The sequence below is a fragment of the Bos indicus x Bos taurus genome, chromosome 3, assembly GCF_003369695.1.
Source record: "Bos indicus x Bos taurus breed Angus x Brahman F1 hybrid chromosome 3, Bos_hybrid_MaternalHap_v2.0, whole genome shotgun sequence".
Taxonomy (NCBI): Eukaryota; Metazoa; Chordata; class Mammalia; order Artiodactyla; family Bovidae; genus Bos; species Bos indicus x Bos taurus.
The window spans coordinates 112,230,367-112,247,920 of NC_040078.1; the positions used below are offsets into that span (position 1 = coordinate 112,230,367).

A 17,554-nucleotide genomic window follows, 5' to 3' on the forward strand; every position below is an offset into this window, starting at 1 on the left:
TTGCGACCCCATGGACTGCAGCATGCCAGGTTCCTCTGTCCATGGGAATTCTCCAGGCAAGAATACTGGAGTGGGCTGCCATGCCCTCCTCCAGGGGATCTTCCCAACCCAGGGATCAAACTCACATCTTTTATGTCTCCTGCATTGGCAGGCGGGTTTCTTTTCTTTTCTTTTTTTTTTTTACCACTTTGGTTGTCCCCTAATGCGGAGTTCCAAGCTCTGGGCTCACTAAGGGTCCCCCATTGGCCCCCACTCTCCAGGGCCTTGGGGCTGTCTGAACCCTCCTATTCATGGGCGTCCTCGCTGGCCCTGCATCTCTGCCACCCACACCCTCACTCTCAACCTCATCACACCTGCACAGCAGTCACCCAGGCGGTGTTCGCCACCGTCACACGTTTAGCGAGTGGGACCAGGGCCAAGTCATGCTCTCAGAGTCATAATCCTGGTGACAACAGAGAGGTGGGAGAGTCAATTAAAAGGAAGAGGGACTTTTTTGCCTGGTTCCAAGGGTTCCTGCCACAACATGACTAAATAAATCTCCAGTTCAGTCCGGGCCTCAGTTTCCCCATAGACAAAATGGGGTTCATGCTCCCTTTTCTGGAGGCATGCTGAGAAAGAGAAAGTAGGATGATGAATTAATATCTGTCTTGTCCTTAAGTTTCAGATCATGAGCTAGATGTATGTCACACTTAAGAGTACGATGATGAACTAGCACCTTCTTAACTCTGTGGTGCTTCCAGAATGTCAACACAGGCTGTCTGGAAGCTCCATCCACGTGTCACAGGACAAGAGAAACCTGGTCCAAGGCAGAAGTGGGGAACAGTTCACGCTCATCCTTTTGTCTGTCTGGCCCACCCGCCTCACTGCGTGTATGACCCTCCCTGCTGAGCAGGAGTCCTCTACCATGCTGCTTTGTCCTGCATCCTCAGGCCTCTCCCTCATTCCATCCCCTGTCCCATGGCCCACAACCTCAGCATGGCTGTGCAGCTCTGGCTGATCTTATAAAAGCAAAACCTCCACCAGGAGGACGTTTAAGCACCTAAGAATGCCAAGTGGCAGAACTGGTGCAGGTGTATGTTTGGGTGTGTGCAGAAGCAGAGAAATGAAAAAAAGAAAGAATAAAGCATTCTTCCTGCCTTTGGAGAACCCACACCCTGGCAAGGAGAATAGACCCAAAAGAGATCATAATACAAGATAAGCACTGTAACAAGAGTAGGTGCCAGAGGGTGGAGGGAATATGAGAAAGTTGTGCTTAGGAGGTGATATTTTAATTGAGACTTGAAAGGATGGGTAAGCATCACCCACCAGAGGGGAGGGGAGAAGAGTTGCACACTCCAGCCTGAGCCAGTGTGAAGCTGAAGGTGTGAACCAGCATGGGGGGGAGGCGGTAAGGGTGATACTCTCCCCACCACCATCCAGACAACTGTGTGTTAACAGGATCTTGACACTGTTACACAACAGAGGGTCTCAAGGCAAGGATTTTAAACCTGACCATGGACAGGACAGTGGCCTCTGGAGTCTTCCTCTCTCTGTGCTCAAGTGCAGGCACACCTTGTCCCTTTCTCCCTGCATCCCTGTTTCTATCTCCTTCTTTCATTCATGTGCCAGGCTCTCTGCCAGGCCCTGGGAATACAGGGAAAAGCAGGTCCCAGGCCAGCAAGGGAGACACAGGCAGAAACAGACAACTGTCTGGGGCCATAGGCAAGCCAGAGCAAATGAAATGTGAAGGAGGTGATGATTCACACTGCAAAACAATCATTTGCTTTGCAGAAAGGCTCCCCTATAAAGTTCTTCTGAATATCTAATCTGCCAGTCAGATGGAACTTAGAGGATCCGCTCAAGCAGTGCTGGAAAAAATACTTATACTTTGAAACTCCAGCAGGCTGCCCCACTGAGACTCCCTCAGGCACCACGTAGGGGAGGGAGGCTGTGCATTTGGAGTTGTGTGTGCATATTTTTACATATGTCATATTGTGGTAGACTTGATCATGGCCTATCAGCAATGACTGCTACAGCTGCAACACCCAGATGTTTTATTTGTCCATGGTGGATGCTACAGCCCAAACAAAGCAGCTGGGGCTCTAGGATGGAGATAAGAGAGAAGATCAGAAAGATGAGAGTCTTGGGGTCTTGTTGGTGAATCTGCTTCATGCTGGCCCCAGGCTCAGCCCCTGCCCCCTTGCAGTCCCCAGATAAAAGTGACCCTTGAGAAAAGAGGTAGTTGTGTCCATGAGAAAATGCTGCTGGTGCCACTGCCTCCAAACATTTGGCTCTGGGATGCAGGAGGGGCTGCTCCATCCAGAATATGGAAGGAAGCTCCAGCCCAGAACATGGATAATGTCCTGCCACCTTTTGAGCTACCTGTGAAGCTGGACAGGCTTCCTTTGAGCTCATCCTCCCACCCACACCTTACTCCCTGTTCCAGCCTTGTTCAGCCCTGCATCTCTCAGTTGGGTTGGCACAACCCATCCCAACATCATCACGAGGGTAGTGATGCTGAAAGAAAGGGTCCAGTCTCATGAGCAGGCTCACTGCAGAAGGACCCTTCCCCTGCCCTGCCTTAGTGGGCTCGTGTCAAGCCATGGGGCCCAAGAGATGTTTCATGGGTCTTTTGTAGCAACAGATGAAGGTCAGTCTCCCATTTGTGGCCCTGACCCTATCTTCTCTTACCTCTTCTAAGGTCTTGCTTAGTCAGATCTTTCCTAAGAAGCTTTGTAGCAAGTCACCTCTTCATTTTGACTCATGCTCCCTTGATTTAGACCCTTCAACGTCATTTGCCAGGAAAGCAATAAGCTCCTGTAATTCATTTGATCTTCTATCTTCCCATGTATTCATCCAACAAACACTTGTTAAATTATCTGTAAGGTGCCAAGGGCTTCCCAGGTGGCACTAGTGGGAAAGAACCCACCTGACAATGCAGGAGACACTGATTCAATCCCTGGTTTGGGAAGATCCCCTGGAAAAAGAAATGGCAACCCACTCCAGGATTCTTGCCTAGAAAATTCCATGTAGCCTGGCGGGCTACAGTCCATGGGGTCACAAAAAGAGTCAGACATGACTGACCACCTGAGCACATAATGTGCCAAACACCATGCTGGGCACTTGATGTACAAACACAAGTAATACAAGATCCCTACTGCCGGAGAGTGTATAGTCTTGTAAAGGAGATTGTTGTTGTTCGGTTGCTAGATTGTATCTATGACCCCACAGACTGCAGCACAGTAGGCTTCCCTGTCTTTCACCGTCTCCTGAAGTTTGCTCAAACTCATGTCTATTGAGTTGGTGATGCCATCCAAACTTCTCATCCTCTCTCACCCTCTTCTCCTCCTGCCCTCAATCTTTCCCAGCATCAGGGTCTTTTCCAGGCAATGGGCTCTTCTCATCAGGTGGCCAAAGTGATGTCTTTGTTTTTTAATATGCTATCTAGGTGTGCCATAGCTTTCCAAGGAGTAGGCATCTTTTCATTTTGTGGCTGCAGTCACCATCTGCAGTGATTTGGGGGCCCAAGAAAATAATATCTGTCACTGTTTCCACTTTTTCTCCATCTATTGCTATAAACTGATGGGACCTGATGCCATGATCTTAGTTTCTCGAATGTCAAGTTTTAAGCCAGCTTTTGCACTCTCCTCTTTCACCTTTATCAAGAGGCTCTTTAGTTCCTCTTTGCTTTCTGCCATTAGAGTGGTATCATCTGCATATCTGAGGTTGCTGTTATTTATCCCGGCAGTCTTGATTCCAGCTTGTGACTCATCCAGCCTGTCACTTCATATGATGTACTCAAACAAGTTAAATAAGCAGGGTGACAATATATAGGGTATGATAAGATCCTGATCATGTTATAATGGAGACACCAGAGAGGACAATGTCAGCTCCATGTGGGGCAGGGAGAGTCTCATGTGGAAGATGCTGTCAGGCTGTGAGTCCAAGGAGAGGCCTGAAGAGGCCCAGAGTGCCTGGGCTTGTGGAGTTCATCATAATTGACTGGACCAAGAGGTGCCAGGAGAGGTCCAGAAAAGGCCAAAGGGAGCCCTCTGGGGGCTTAATGGGCTCCCCTAAGCAATATGGACTTCACCCTGGGGAGGAGGGTTTAACCTAAGCAAGGGTGTGGCCAGTCTGTATTTTACAAGGACCCTTCTGGTGGCACTGCTGGGGGCTGGGGACTCTGTTCCCCTGGAGATGGTAAGGGACTGAGCCACCACTCTTAACAATGGGGGCGGGAGGTCAGGTGTGAAAAGAATCACAGAGGTTCAGGCCCAGGGGCTCAGAGGTGGGTTAGATGATGGGGAGGAAGAAGACCAGGAGGATCACCAGCTTCTGACCCAGAGGGCTGCTCTGATGGCAAGTATGGACCTCTTCACTGGTCCCTCGCCTCCAGGTCCACCCCTCTGTGGTCCTGCACACTGCTCCCAGCATGTCCTCTCTAATGGGCAAGTGTGTAAAAGTGATGACTCTACTCACGGGCATAAGCACTGCAGTTCTTCTCCTAACACAGGAAATAGGCAACAGCCGAGTGTGCAGCGCCCTTCCATGTAGAATGCTCGCCCAGCTCCTCAGCCCCGTCTCCCCACCGCGCCCCATCCCATATGCTGTCCCGCAAGCTGCCGTGCTGTTTCGCAGCCCCAGGAGGTTTGCAGTGCTCTTCCCTGTCAGCAGTGTCCTCTTCCTGGGCCTCTCCATTCCACTCTTCCCACCCACCCCACCTCTCCCGACCCTGCACGCGAGGAAACTGGTCACCTCCACCTCTGTGCTACCACTTGCCATGAACGTGGCTCGGTCGGTGCCCTAGGCATACACTGCGGCCATCTCCTCCTCTAGACCACAAGTTCTCTGGGAGGAAGAATGCAATGTCTTGTCAATGACCAGTTCTTGTCAATGACCAGGACTGAGTTCCTACACATCCTCCAGGAAGCGTCAAGGAGTTTGCTCATAGAGTGGGCCATCAGCCCAACCCCCAGGGACCTTTTTTAAATAACTTTAATGAGATAGACTTCACATACCATAGAGTTGGCCCATTTAGTTGCCTTTTAGTATATTCATGGGGTTGTACAGCCATCACCACAATCTAATTCCTGAATATCTTGTCTCCCCAGAAGAAACCCTAACCCATTAACAATCCCTCCCTGCTGCCTGCTCTTCTTCAGGCCTTGGCAACCACAAACGTACTCTCTGTCTCCGTAAATTTTTCTGTTCCAGATATTTTATATAAATAGAAACACACAGTATGTGGCCTTTTGTGCCTGCCTTCTTTAACTTAGCTAATATTTTCAACATTCCGTTCATCCATGATGTATTGTGTGGCAGTACCTCTTTATTTTTTATGAACACATAATATTCTGTTTTATGGATATACCTTATTTGTTAATCCATTCATCAGTTGATGGACATTTGGGTTTTTTCCCTTTTGGGAGGGGGTGGATTTTATGAATGATGATCCTATGGTCATTTGTGTACAAATTCTCATTTGAACTTACATTTTCATTTCTCTTGGGTGTATATGCAACAGCAGAACTGCTGGGGTCATTAGGTAGCTTTGGGGCTTTCCTGGTGGCTCAGATTGTAAAGAATCTGCCTGTACTGCAGGAGACCCAGGTTCAATCCCTGAGTCGGGAAGATACCCTGTGGAAGGAAATGGCAACCCACTCCAATATTCTTGCTGGAGAATTCCATGGGCAGAAGAGCCTGGCGGGCTACAGTCCATGGGGTCACAAAGAGTCAGACATGCCTGAGCAACTAACACTTTCACTTTCCCCTGGGTAGTTATGTTTAACATTTTGAGCAGGTATACAGGAAACTGTTTTCCAAAGCAGCTGTAATGTTTTGTGCTCCCACCAGCTGGAAACTGGAAGCCGAGGGTTCCAGTGTCTCCATATCCTCACCTACACATTAGTCAGTCTGTCTTTTTGGTTACAGCCTCCTAGAGACTGTGAGGTGGGGCCTCATTGTGGTTTTGATTTGCATTTCCCCAATGACTGTGATGTTACACACCTTCTCATGTGCTCAGAGGCCATTTGTATACTTTCTGTGCAGAAATGTCTGTTCAAAGGCTTTGCCCATTTTTTAACCAAGCAGTTTGTCTCTTCATTGTTGACTTGTAGGGTCTTTTGTAGATCCCAGATACAAGTCTCATCCAGGGCCTTCCTCTATGCTGTGCTCCGCCAGCTGGGATGAACAAGAGGGACCCTGCACACAGGCAGGAGGAGCCAGGGGGGTGCCCCTGTGCACGCAGGTCGCCCCCTGAAACTCACCCTTCTGGGATTTCTTTCAGCCGAGTGTGGAGGGACAGTGAGAGGAGAGGTGTCGGGGCAGGTGCTGTCCCCTGGGTATCCAGCTCCCTACGAGCACAACCTCAACTGCGTCTGGACCATCGAGGCTGATGCCGGCTGCACCATTGGGTAAGTGTCAGAGCCGGCAAACTGACCACTGCCAGCTGTTCAGGGGATTCGCCACCAGCGTCCTTACCAGTCCGCCAGCCAGTGGCTGGCCCTGCCCACCTCACCTGAAGGCCCTGGTGATCAACAGTCATCGCTATGACCCCAGGCTCAGGCCAGAGCCCGTGGGAAACCTGAAAAGGCCAGCCTGAGCATCACAGGGCTGCAATCCAAGTTCACACGAGGCACTGGCCGTGGTGACACTGCGACCACACAGTAGCTGAGGGCACAGGCTTGAATCCCAGCTCTGCCCTTTACCATTTGCAGGACGTTGGGTAAGTCTCTCCTCCTTTCCTTCTGGGGTATATGGGCTATAATACTGGCTTCTGGGATAGAAAACCTAAATTAGCCATTGTAGGCCATGTACTCAGCACAGTGCTTGGAACATAGTAAATATTTAACCATGGTTCTATGATGGTAGTAAGAGTCTGCCCACTACTCCAGTATCACCCCACATCGCTTCCCTTTCTCAATCTGAGTTTTCACATCTGTAAAATGGCGACAAAAATGCTTGTGCTCTAGGACTGTGGAGGGAATAGTTACAGAAGCCCAGCGTGCTGTGCAGCACTTTGTACGTATTCCCTCAAATATAGCATCCTTTCCACATCCATGCCTAGTAGGAATTGCGTATTGGAGTCCCAAAGAGGAGATGCGTGTGTACATGGTGAGAGGTGGTGGAAGGAGGGGGCAGGGGATTGAACAGCAGGACAGGAGGCCAGAGTCTGGAAATGGTCCCGTCCTGGAAATGGTGACACTGGAGTAAGTCGTGTTGGGTGGAGAGGAGGTGGTCCCATGGCCAAGGAGGAAGGTTGGCAGGACAGAAGGGCCTACTAGGCAGAAGAGGTGACTGGACGGTGGGTGGACTCAAGGAGCTGGGCACGGGTCCACATGGCCAGAGCATCACCCAGGACTTGGGTGGAGGGGTGGGCTGCAGAGGGGGATGAAGCTGGTGGAGCGGGCTGCACGTGGCCACGTGTGGAGGTCCGTGGGTGCTGTGATCCGTGGTCCCATTCTGGCAGCTTGTGGAAGAGGGGACAGATGGGGGCTGGGAGCCCAGTGAGGAGGAGGCTGGCTCTCTCCAGAGTGTCACTGGGGCGGGGAGGCCTGAACCCCACCAGTGGCAATGGGGGAGAAGAAGGGACAAGTTCAGGGGACCTTCATTAAGGAGTTGCACCAGCCAGTCTCACTCTCCTCAAGAAATATGGAAACAGGTTCTTCTGTTTCCTCACTTTTTGTTGTGTAGCATACAATATGTAAAATAGAAAAGTCGAAAGAACAGTATGCTGAGCACCTCCATACCTGTCACCTGGATTCAGCTGCTGTGAATATTCCACCACATTTGCTCTTTTTTCTTTCCTTTCCATCCTCATTTTTGCTTTTGCCAAATCACACGAAGGTAATTGTAGACATCCTGATACTTCTTAAGTACTGGGGCTTGCATCTCCTCCATGATACCATAACCTGAGCATCCCCAGGACATGCAGCGTTAGTTCCCAGGTATTAAGGTTTAGGAGGAGGCTGGAAGGAGAGTGGAGAGATCGCGGAGTGTCTGGCAAAGAGAGCGCCAGAAATCAGTGATGAGCTTTCTGGGCAGACGTGAGAACTGTTGTCACTCAAAGGAATGGCCGGCGTGAGCTGGGCTGAGGGGAAGACCAGAGGATCCTCTCCTAGCTCTCCAAAAGACAGAATCCAGATAAACAGGAAATAATCTCTCCAAAGACAGCAGGAACTCAGAGGGGGCCTGCTGAGGGGGTGTGTGAGGACACCAAGGTGGGGAATGGCCGGGAAAGGATGAACATGACCTCAGTCCCCATTGGAAAGGCTCCTTGGTGCTTCACAGCCTCAAAGGAGAAGAGAAGAGAAGGGCTTCCCAGCTGCACTGAGAGCAGCTGAAAGATGGGGACGGAGCAATGGTCCCCTTTTCCGTTCCTCCTGCGGTCCCTCTGCCCAGCCTTCCATCCCAGCCAGGCGTCTGCAGCATCCACCACACCTGTCCCCACACCTGGTCTCAGTCCCTCGCCTCCTCTCTCCTTCCCTGACCCCCACACCCCGCCACCCCTCCCTGGAACCAGCAGCAGCCAAGTTAAGGGAATTCACAGCCAGACCACCTTTAGACGGTCACAAACAGCCCCTTTGGTGTTTGTGCCATATTCAGAGGAAGACTTCCTTATTATCTTTTAGGGGAGCTGTGCTGGGTGTTCATTGTGGCATGTGGATGTCTCTTGCTTTTGGTGCATGGGCTTTGGAGTGTGCAGGCTCAGTAGCTGTGGTGCACGGGCTTAGTTGCGGTGTGTGGAATCTTAGTTCGACCAGGGATTGAATGCTGTCCCCTGCACTGGAAGGTGAATTCTTAACCACTGGACCACCAGGGAAGTCCCAAGGCTTCATTATTATTTTTTAAGTGAAAATATCTTTATAGAGTTTTTTAAATTTTATTTTATTTTTAAACTTTACAATATTGTACTGGTTTTGCCAAATTTTTATATATAAAAAAGAGATACTTTATTTTTTAAGATTTTTTTTATCTGGGCCACTCTGTAAAGTCTTTATTGAGTTTATTACATTATTTCTGTTTTATGTCTTGGTTTTCTGGCCATGAGGCTTGTGGGGTCTTAGCTCAATACCCTGGGATTGAACCTGAACCCCCTGCATTGGAAGGCAAAGTCTTAAGCACTGGACAGCCAGGGAAGTCCCAAAATACTCATTTTTAAAAATTATAAAGAAGTTTATAGAGTAGAAATCGAAAGTCCCCATCATCTTACTCCATTCTCTGTACGCCCTTCATAAGAGAGCCATTGAGATCCACTTGTTTGACTTCCTCTTTTAGGTATTTTGTGTACAGGGAGCAAAGGCAATAATTGTGCTTGCTAAAACAAGATCACCTCTTCAAGTGGCTCAGTAGCTTGCTTTTTGTTTTACCATTTGCCCACATATCATCATCTTATTATGTCAGTATATATAGATCGACCCCATCCTGGTTGATGGTTACAGGGAATTCTATTGTCTGTACAACCATAATTTATTTAACTACTTTCCTATTGATAAAGTGGATATTTTCACGTTTTCACTCCAGTAAACACCCTTACACATGAATCTTTGGACAGTTGTCCAATTAGTTCCTTAGGGTAGATTCTCAGAAGGCAAATGTTTATGCATGACCTCACATTTCCCTCCAGCTATTACAGTAATGCACACGTCTTCCGGAAGCCTGCTTCCCCGCTCTGCGTCACTTGCTGCTGTCGATCCTGACAGTGTTTGCCTGTGTGATGGACAGAATGGCACTTACTTGTTTTTGCTGCTTCAAGTTCTTTGTGTATTTTTCTTTGAGGAAGTTTTTTTTTTCCATATAGACTATTCATCTGGGTTTGTGTCTAGTCTATAATTTTAGTTTAGGTTTCTTTTTAACCTGAGTATTTAAGAATGTTTCAAAGTTATGAAGTAACACATTTTGTATGGTTTTGTAAATCAATTCCACTTTTACTACATTGTGCCCTCGTTACTTTTGGATTTTTGTCTTAATTGTGTTCTGTGTATATTTGAAGAAAGGGAAAAGAAAGAAATCCTTTAAAAGAAAGGATTTTATACATTTCTCTTACATCCTATGCATTATGCTTTCTTTCAAATAAAATATGCAATGCTTTTTTTAATTGTTTTCTTTTTATTTGTAACTCTTCCTGTTGTTAGCTGATTTAATTGGCTCTGTTTCTCCTCTAGCGATTTGATAGATCTATATCCCATTTTCATTCTGCCAGTGATCTTGTGTTTCCATTAATTCTGTTTTCAACAGTATTTATTCTGTTATTCCTGCCTCTTTATTTTGGAAATCTTGTTTTTGTTTCCATCTTTATTTCAAGAAAACTGCACTTTCTGTTTTCAGATTGCTCTTGACAGCCCACTTTTGTTTTTATCAGTGTATTGTCATCTTGCATCTCTCTGAGAACATTATTTATGTTTTGTTTTACAACGGCTCCTGTTTTTCCTACATCAGCTGCATTCTGCAGTTGGGCCATCTGGGCTGATCATTCAGCTGCGTTCCTTGGAAGAGCTGATTATTTTTATGTCCCAGTTGTCCTCCCAGTTGTCTTGCATTCGGTATCAAGTTGCAGCGGAAAGCCAGACTCGGCCACCGCACTACCTACCGCTCTCTACTCGCGCTGTAGCTTGTGAAGGTGTTCAGGTAGGCACCCTGTGCTTCAGTTCTCTTATCTGTAACTTGGCAATTAAAATAGCACCTACCACCTAAGGCTCCTCTGGGAATGAAGTGAGCTAATGTGTCTGAATACTTAGAATAGTGCCTGGGCTGAAACTCCCAAATGTGGAGAATCCCCCTCCGTGGGCTGGTAGGGGGTTGTTCTTTTGACCCAGGTGGCATCCCAGAGCACAACAGGTGGTATGTCACCGCTGAGAGTCGCAGATGGCAGGTGCCATGCTATTGGTGGGGGTAGGTGTCATGCAGGTTTTCCCTTGGGTGTGCCAGCTGGGAGGGGATGCGGCCAGCCCATGAGACTGTCCCTGGGGCTCAGACAGAGGCCTGGAGGTGCCTCTCCTTATCCTGCCCCTGCCTCGACCAAGCGCTGGAAGTGACTGGAGGAATCTGTGGTCGCCTTACCCCAGCAAGCTGGGTGAAGAGAGTCCCTTTCTGGGAGTGCCCAGGAGGAACTACACCCTGTAGGTGGCTGCAGGGATTCATGGTCAGGCTGACCCAAGCAGGAAAGTGGGCCCTTCCTGGATGTGCACAAGAGTGGGCTGGTGGTGGTCATACCCGGCCCTTGAACATAGGATGGGGGAGGCATTTGGCAAAGTGTTTCTCCCTGAGAGCCAAGAACGGGATAGGCTGGCTGATGCGCTCTGTCCAGGCCTGGCAGCTAACAGCAGGAGAACAGACCTGTGAGCTGCGACCTTCATGTCACCCCTGAGTGTGTCATCAGTGCCTAGAAGGTGGAAATTTCAGCCCACGTGTGTGGGACCTCTTCTCAGATTGCAATGCTGGGTTCCAGTTTTCCTTTTTATAATCAGTGGACCAGCTCAGATGACAACTGGATAGGGAGGCAAAGCCTTTTTGCTCCTGATCCTCCCCTCTACTTAATGTGTCTCCAGTCTCTACAGCACACCAGGTTCTGGATCAGTTATGATTGCCACTGTTTTATAGATGGGATCACTGAGGCCCAGGAGTGACAAATGTCTCACAGTAACCCAGTGATATAGGTTTCAAGCCCATTCTGTCTGGCCCTGGTCTACCATTCTGACCCTGGATTAGTTCATTTAGCACACCAGGACATTAAGTACCTTCTCTGTGCCACACACTGTGTGCCATGCAGTGGGAAACACAAAGACCAGACAACAGCCAATCCTTGTCTGCCGGGGGTTCACATTCTAGTGGGAAATCAGGCAAATAAGCAGGTGCCTCCAAGACAAGGCAGGTGCTGTAGTTAACTGCAAGTCAAGTTCAGTAACGGAGAAAAGAAAGACAAGCAGAGCTTGCCTGGACACGGAGAGGCAAACATTCCAATGGAGGGGAGGGGGAGTGAAGGCGTGAACCTAGGGGAAAGTATAGGGGATGTCCACAAAGGAGGAAAGAGCACTCGACTGATGTGGATGGATGTGGGGAGATAAAGTTGTGCGGGTAAAGAGGGCTCTCTGCAGGACCCTGAATGCCAAGACGAGAACTCTGAATGGCTTTCTCAGTATAATGAGGAGCCACTGGAATATTTTGAAGACGGTAACAACATTCAGTTCATTTAGAAACTTGGAACATTTACTCAGTGCTGGGCATCCTGCCAGGTGCTGAGGGTATAAATATAAATAAGAAACAGTCTTTTCCCTTGAAGGTCTCGATCTTACAGATAGAAAATTTCTCTGTTAAGAATGGAAATAGAAAAACTGACTAAAGCTGGCTTCAGCAGATGGGGGTTCACTTTTCTCCTGGAAAAAGCATCTGATGGTCCCATCCAGCCCTAGTGCAGTTGCTCAGGACGCCATTGCTTTTCTTCTTGCCCTTGCATCCGTAGGCGATCATTCTCATGGTGACCTAGTCAGCCGCTGCGGCTCCAGCCATTGTGTCTGCTGTTGTTCAGTCGTTCAGTCGTATCCGACTCTTTGCGACCCCATGGACTACAGCATGCCAGGCTTCCCTGTCCTTCACTGTCTCCCAGTTTGCTCAGGTTCATGTCCATCGATGACGCAATTGTGTCTGCATTCTAGTCTAAAAGAAGAGGGAAGAGGAAAGGGAGCGACCTTTCTTCTGTGTGCGTGCGTGCGCGCGCATGCGTGCTCAGTCGTGTCTGACTCTGCGACCCCCTGGACTGTATGTAGCCCACGAGGTTCCTTTGTCCGTGGAATTCTCCAGGCAAGAATACTGGAGTGGGTTGCCCTACCCCAGGGGATTTTCCCCACCCAGGAGTCAAACCCTCCTCTGCGGCGTCCCCTGCATCGGCAGGTGGATTCTTTACCTCTGCGCCACCTACAGGCGCCGTCCTACATTCCGTTACTCTGAACGTCCCATGCCTGCTCAGGGCAAGTGAAAAATCTATTTCATTTTGCTTTTACAGTTTTAATAGTAAAGACAGATGAGAGGTTTGGAAATGGAATACATGTAAGCCTACCTATAGTGCCTACTTAGATTCTTGTATAATGAAATAAGTGCTAAAGTAGGGAGAAGGTACAAACACAATAGAAAGCCTTTACAAGGTCAGTCCATAATTCCAGGTGGCAGCTTGGGCCAAGGTGTTACAGGGAGGAGGTGCTGTTCTAGCCACACATTACAGAACAGTAGTAGTTCACCATGCAGCGTGGAGGTAAAGTGCTTCCAGGCGTGTAAAAGAGAGGAAGGGGTGGGTGTGCACTGCTGCTTCTGAAAGAGCTCATCGTCTGGTGGTCATGATAGTCTCTCCACTTCAGGAGGTTCAGTGGCAGCAACGTGGAGGATGCATTAGCTGGAGAACCAAGGAGGAATCGAGTGTAACTATCCGAGGGGTCCTGGTTACACTCAGAAGAACTGAGTATAGGTTGAGGCTGAGAGGTCTGTGTGGCTGGCTCTAAGAAGGGAAGGCACGCAGGGATAAGACACAGTCCTTTGCTGGTATGCTTTCCGTAAAGAGATCTGGGGCACTTGGAGGATGGAGGAACTCCTTGTTCCTGGAAGCTCTGATTTCTGCTCTTAATGCCCATTTAGTCATAAAGTTCATATTTGGCTAATAGTCCTAGTTTGTTGATTTTTAACTATGGATGGGCTTCTTAATGATTAATGCCAGGGCAACCTGGAAAGTCTGTTCTTGGCTGCTGGTTATGAAGCAGTAGGATTATTGAGAGAGGGGGCCATGGTTTTGATTACCCATTACTGCTGCCCAGTGGAGCTTGTCTTCCTGGGAGGGTGCTGGACTAGACAAAACATCTGGCTGTGCCTGAAGCCCAGATGCCCCCGCTGCAGTTTCGTATCAATCAGAGAGCAGCAATCCCCCACTGTGGTCAGCATGGCTTCCCTTTACCCAACAAGCGGGCAGCTGGCCCTGAGGAGGCGGAGGCATGAGAAGTCAAGCTTCTGTTCACAGCTTTTGCCCGGAATCGTGGCTGCAGGTTTAGCAGCTTCCAGAAGGTTTATTTTCATGCGGTGACAGTAAGTCAGACCTTAAACAGAGAAGGTCCATGTACTCACACTGCAAGAACTGACCTCCTGAAGGAACTGAACAGATAAGCACAGACACAATGGGGTATTGCTGTGTCAGATTTACGGTTTCAGCAAACCACGGAATAATCAAAAGGAGCTCCAAAGTGTTTGAAGGAGAGGATGTAGGTAACCTGGTAGGTATAAATGCAGCTTTCAGAATGGTGGTGCTCTCTGGCAATTTAGCTTCTTATAGGTTACCTCTGGAAAAAGAAACACAAACTACTTCAAATTATCCAAAGATGATAATCCAGCTGAGCTTCACTGAATAGTTGAACTGGCCAGAATACATCAATTTAACTGCCAGTTTACAAGCCCAGAAATGAATTCCAGCATCTCTTAGGAAGAGAATAAACAGTTCAACCAAAGAAATGCAAACCTTGTTGGTGTGCCACGTTGGACCAGTATAAATCTCTCCCTTTCAAAAAATAAACAAATAAGCAAAAATTAAATTAAATTAAAAACTTGTGATGCCATTTAAAACATACCATTCTTTTAAAAAGAGAACCATCTTCCACTGAAAAGATTTTACCGTAGGAGGCAGAAGAAATTTTAAATGGGTATATAGATGATGCTCTATTTGGCAGGGGTGGGGGGGCAGGGCTGAGGGGGGTGCTGTGCTGAGTCTCCCTTGCTGTGTGCACTTTTCTGTAATTGTAGCAAGCAGGGGCTTCCTTCTAGTTTTGGTCCATGGGCTTCTCATTGCAGTGGCCTCTCTTATTGCAGAGCACAGGCTCTAGGCACATGGGCTCGGCAGTCGTGGCTCCCAGGCTCTAAAGCACAGGCTCAGTTGTTGTAGTGCGTGGGCTTAGTTGCTCCACGGCATGTGGGATCTTCCCCGATCAGGGATTGAACCCACATCTTCTGAACTGGCAGGTGGATTCTTTACCACTGAGCCACCAGGAAAGTCCTAGATAATATTCTTGTTTAAGCATCAGAAATAGGGACGAGAAGTAGCAGAAAATGAATGGCAAAATGGAGGAGGAAAGCTCCTGAGCTGCAAAGACAGTGACAAAAGACAAGTGAAGAATGAAAAGAAACTAAATACACAATAAAAATTAAAATTTGTAATCACAGTATTTGTCTTATAAGAAATAGAGGCATTGAAATAGGAGACAAGCTGGAGAATCTCTCTGAAACTGCAGAGAAAATGGGTGAAGGTGGGGAAGTAATGAAAGAGAAGTTGCTGAATGTGGAAGACAAAGCACCAGTCCAGGCAGCATAGATGAAGAATAATCAACAAATGGATCTGTTAACAAAAAGGTGCAATAAAACACAGCACGATAGCAAACTCCTCTTATCCTTGGTGAATCAAAAGGACTCACTGAGTTCCAGGCAAAATGAGTAAGATACAACTTGATGAAAAATGAAACAGTTCCATTTAAAAAAAAAAAAAATAGCTACAAGCATTTGACAAAACACAGCCACACAGGTATGCAATCAGCCCTCATTCGATAAAGCAGCCATTTACAACAAACAGTCAAAACTATTCCAGCCCTCTCGAAGTTTCTTCTCTGTAGCATCAAAGGCCAAAGCCTTTGAAGAATCACTGATTCAGCCAGGATATAATATGACCAAGAGTGACAGAAAATTGCCCACCCTAGTTGTTGAAAGACTTGTAAAGACAAGGCAGCAGACCACCAAAGTTCAGTTCAGTTCAGTTGCTCAGTCATGTCTGAACTTTGCGACCCCATGAATCGCAGCACGCCAGGCCTCCCTGTCCATCACCAACTCCCGGAGTTCACCCAGACTCACATCCATCGAGTCAGTGATGCTATCCAGCCATTTCATTCTCTGTCGTCCCCTTCTCCTACTGCCCCCAATCCCTCCCAGCGTCTCAGTCTTTTCCAGTGAGTCAACTCTTCGCATGAGGTGGCCAAAGTACTGGAGTTTCAGCCTTAGCATCATTCCTTCCAAAGAAATCCCAGGGCTGATCTCCTTTAGAATGGACTAGTTGGATCTCCTTGCAGTCCAAGGGACTCTCAAGAGTCTTCTCCAACACCACAGTTCAAAAGCATCAATTCTTCAACGCTCAGCTTTCTTCACAGTCCAACTCTCACATCCATACATGACCACTGGAAAAACCATAGCCTTGACTAGACCGACCTTTGTTGGCAAAGTAATGTCTCTGCTTTTCAATATGCTGTCTAGGTTGATCATAACTTTTCTTCCAAGGAGTAAGCGTCTTTTAATTTCATGGCTGCAGTCACCATCTGTAGTGATTTTGGAGCCCAGAAAAATAAAGTCTGAAACTGTTTCCACTGTTTCCCCATCTATTTGCCATGAAGTGATGGGACCGGATGCCATGATCTTCATTTTCTGAATGTTGAGCTTTAAGCCAACTTTTTCACTCTCCTCTTTCACCTTCATCAAGAGACTTTTGAGTTCCTCTTCACTTTCTGCCATAAGGGTGGTGTCATCTGCATATCCAAGGTTATTGATATTTCTCCCAGCAATCTTGATTCCAGCTTGTGTTTCTTCCAGTCCAGCGTTTCTCATGATGTACTCTGCATATAAGTTGAATAACCAGGGTGACAATATACAGCCTTGATGTACTCCTTTTCCTATTTGGAACCAGTCTGTTGTTCCATGTCCAGTTCTAACTGTTGCTTTCTGACCTGCATACAGATTTCTCAAGAGGCAGGTCAGGTGGTCTGGTATTCCCATCTCTTTCAGAATTTTCCACAGTTTATTGTGATCCACACAGTCAAAGGCTTTGGCACAGTCAATAAAGCAGAAATAGATGTTTTTCTGGAACTCTCTTGCTTTTTCGATGATCCAGCGGATGTTGGCAATTTGGTCTCTGGTTCCTCTGCCTTTTCTAAAACCAGCTTGAACATCTGGAAGTTCATGGTTCACGTATTGCTGAAGCCTGGCTTGGAGAATTTTGAGCATTACTTTACTAGCGTGTGAGATGAGTGCAATTGTGCGGTAGTTTGAGCATTCTTTGGCATTGCCTTTCTTTGGGATTGGAATGAAAACTGACCTTTTCCAGTCCTGTGGCCACTGCTGAGTTTTCCACATTTGCTGGCATATTGAGTGCAGCACTTTCACAGCATCATCTTTCAGGATTTGAAATAGCTCCACTGGAATTCCATCACCTCCACTAGCTTTGTTCGTAGTGATGCTTTCTAAGGCCCACTTGACTTCACATTCCAGGATGTCTGGCTTTAGGTCAGTGATCACACCATTGTGATTATCTGGGTCGTGAAGATCTTTTTTGTACAGTTCTTCTGTGTATTCTTGCCACCTCTTCTTAATATCTTCTGCTTCTGTTAGGTCCATACTATTTCTATCCTTTATTGAGCCCATCTTTGCATGAATTGTTCCCTTGATATCTCTAATTTTCTTGAAGAGATCTCTAGTCTTTCCCATTCTGTTGTTTTCCTCTATTTCTTTGCATTGATTGCTGAGAAAGGCTTTCTTATCTTTTCTTGCTATTCTTTGGAACTCTGCATTCAGATGC

The 17,554-nt window shown here is 47.5% G+C and overlaps 1 protein-coding gene across 4 annotated transcripts in view; it reads left to right on the plus strand.

Moving 5' to 3' along the window:
- The window catches only part of CSMD2 (CUB and Sushi multiple domains 2), a 689,612-nt gene that overhangs the window by 494,140 nt on the left and 177,918 nt on the right, over window positions 1–17,554 (plus strand). For all 4 annotated transcript variants that reach the window (XM_027537925.1, XM_027537922.1, XM_027537923.1 and 1 more), the window contains one exon: window positions 6,266–6,392. In XM_027537925.1, coding sequence (XP_027393726.1) covers window positions 6,266–6,392 — 127 coding nt within the window. The remainder of the gene's footprint in view (window positions 1–6,265; window positions 6,393–17,554) is intronic.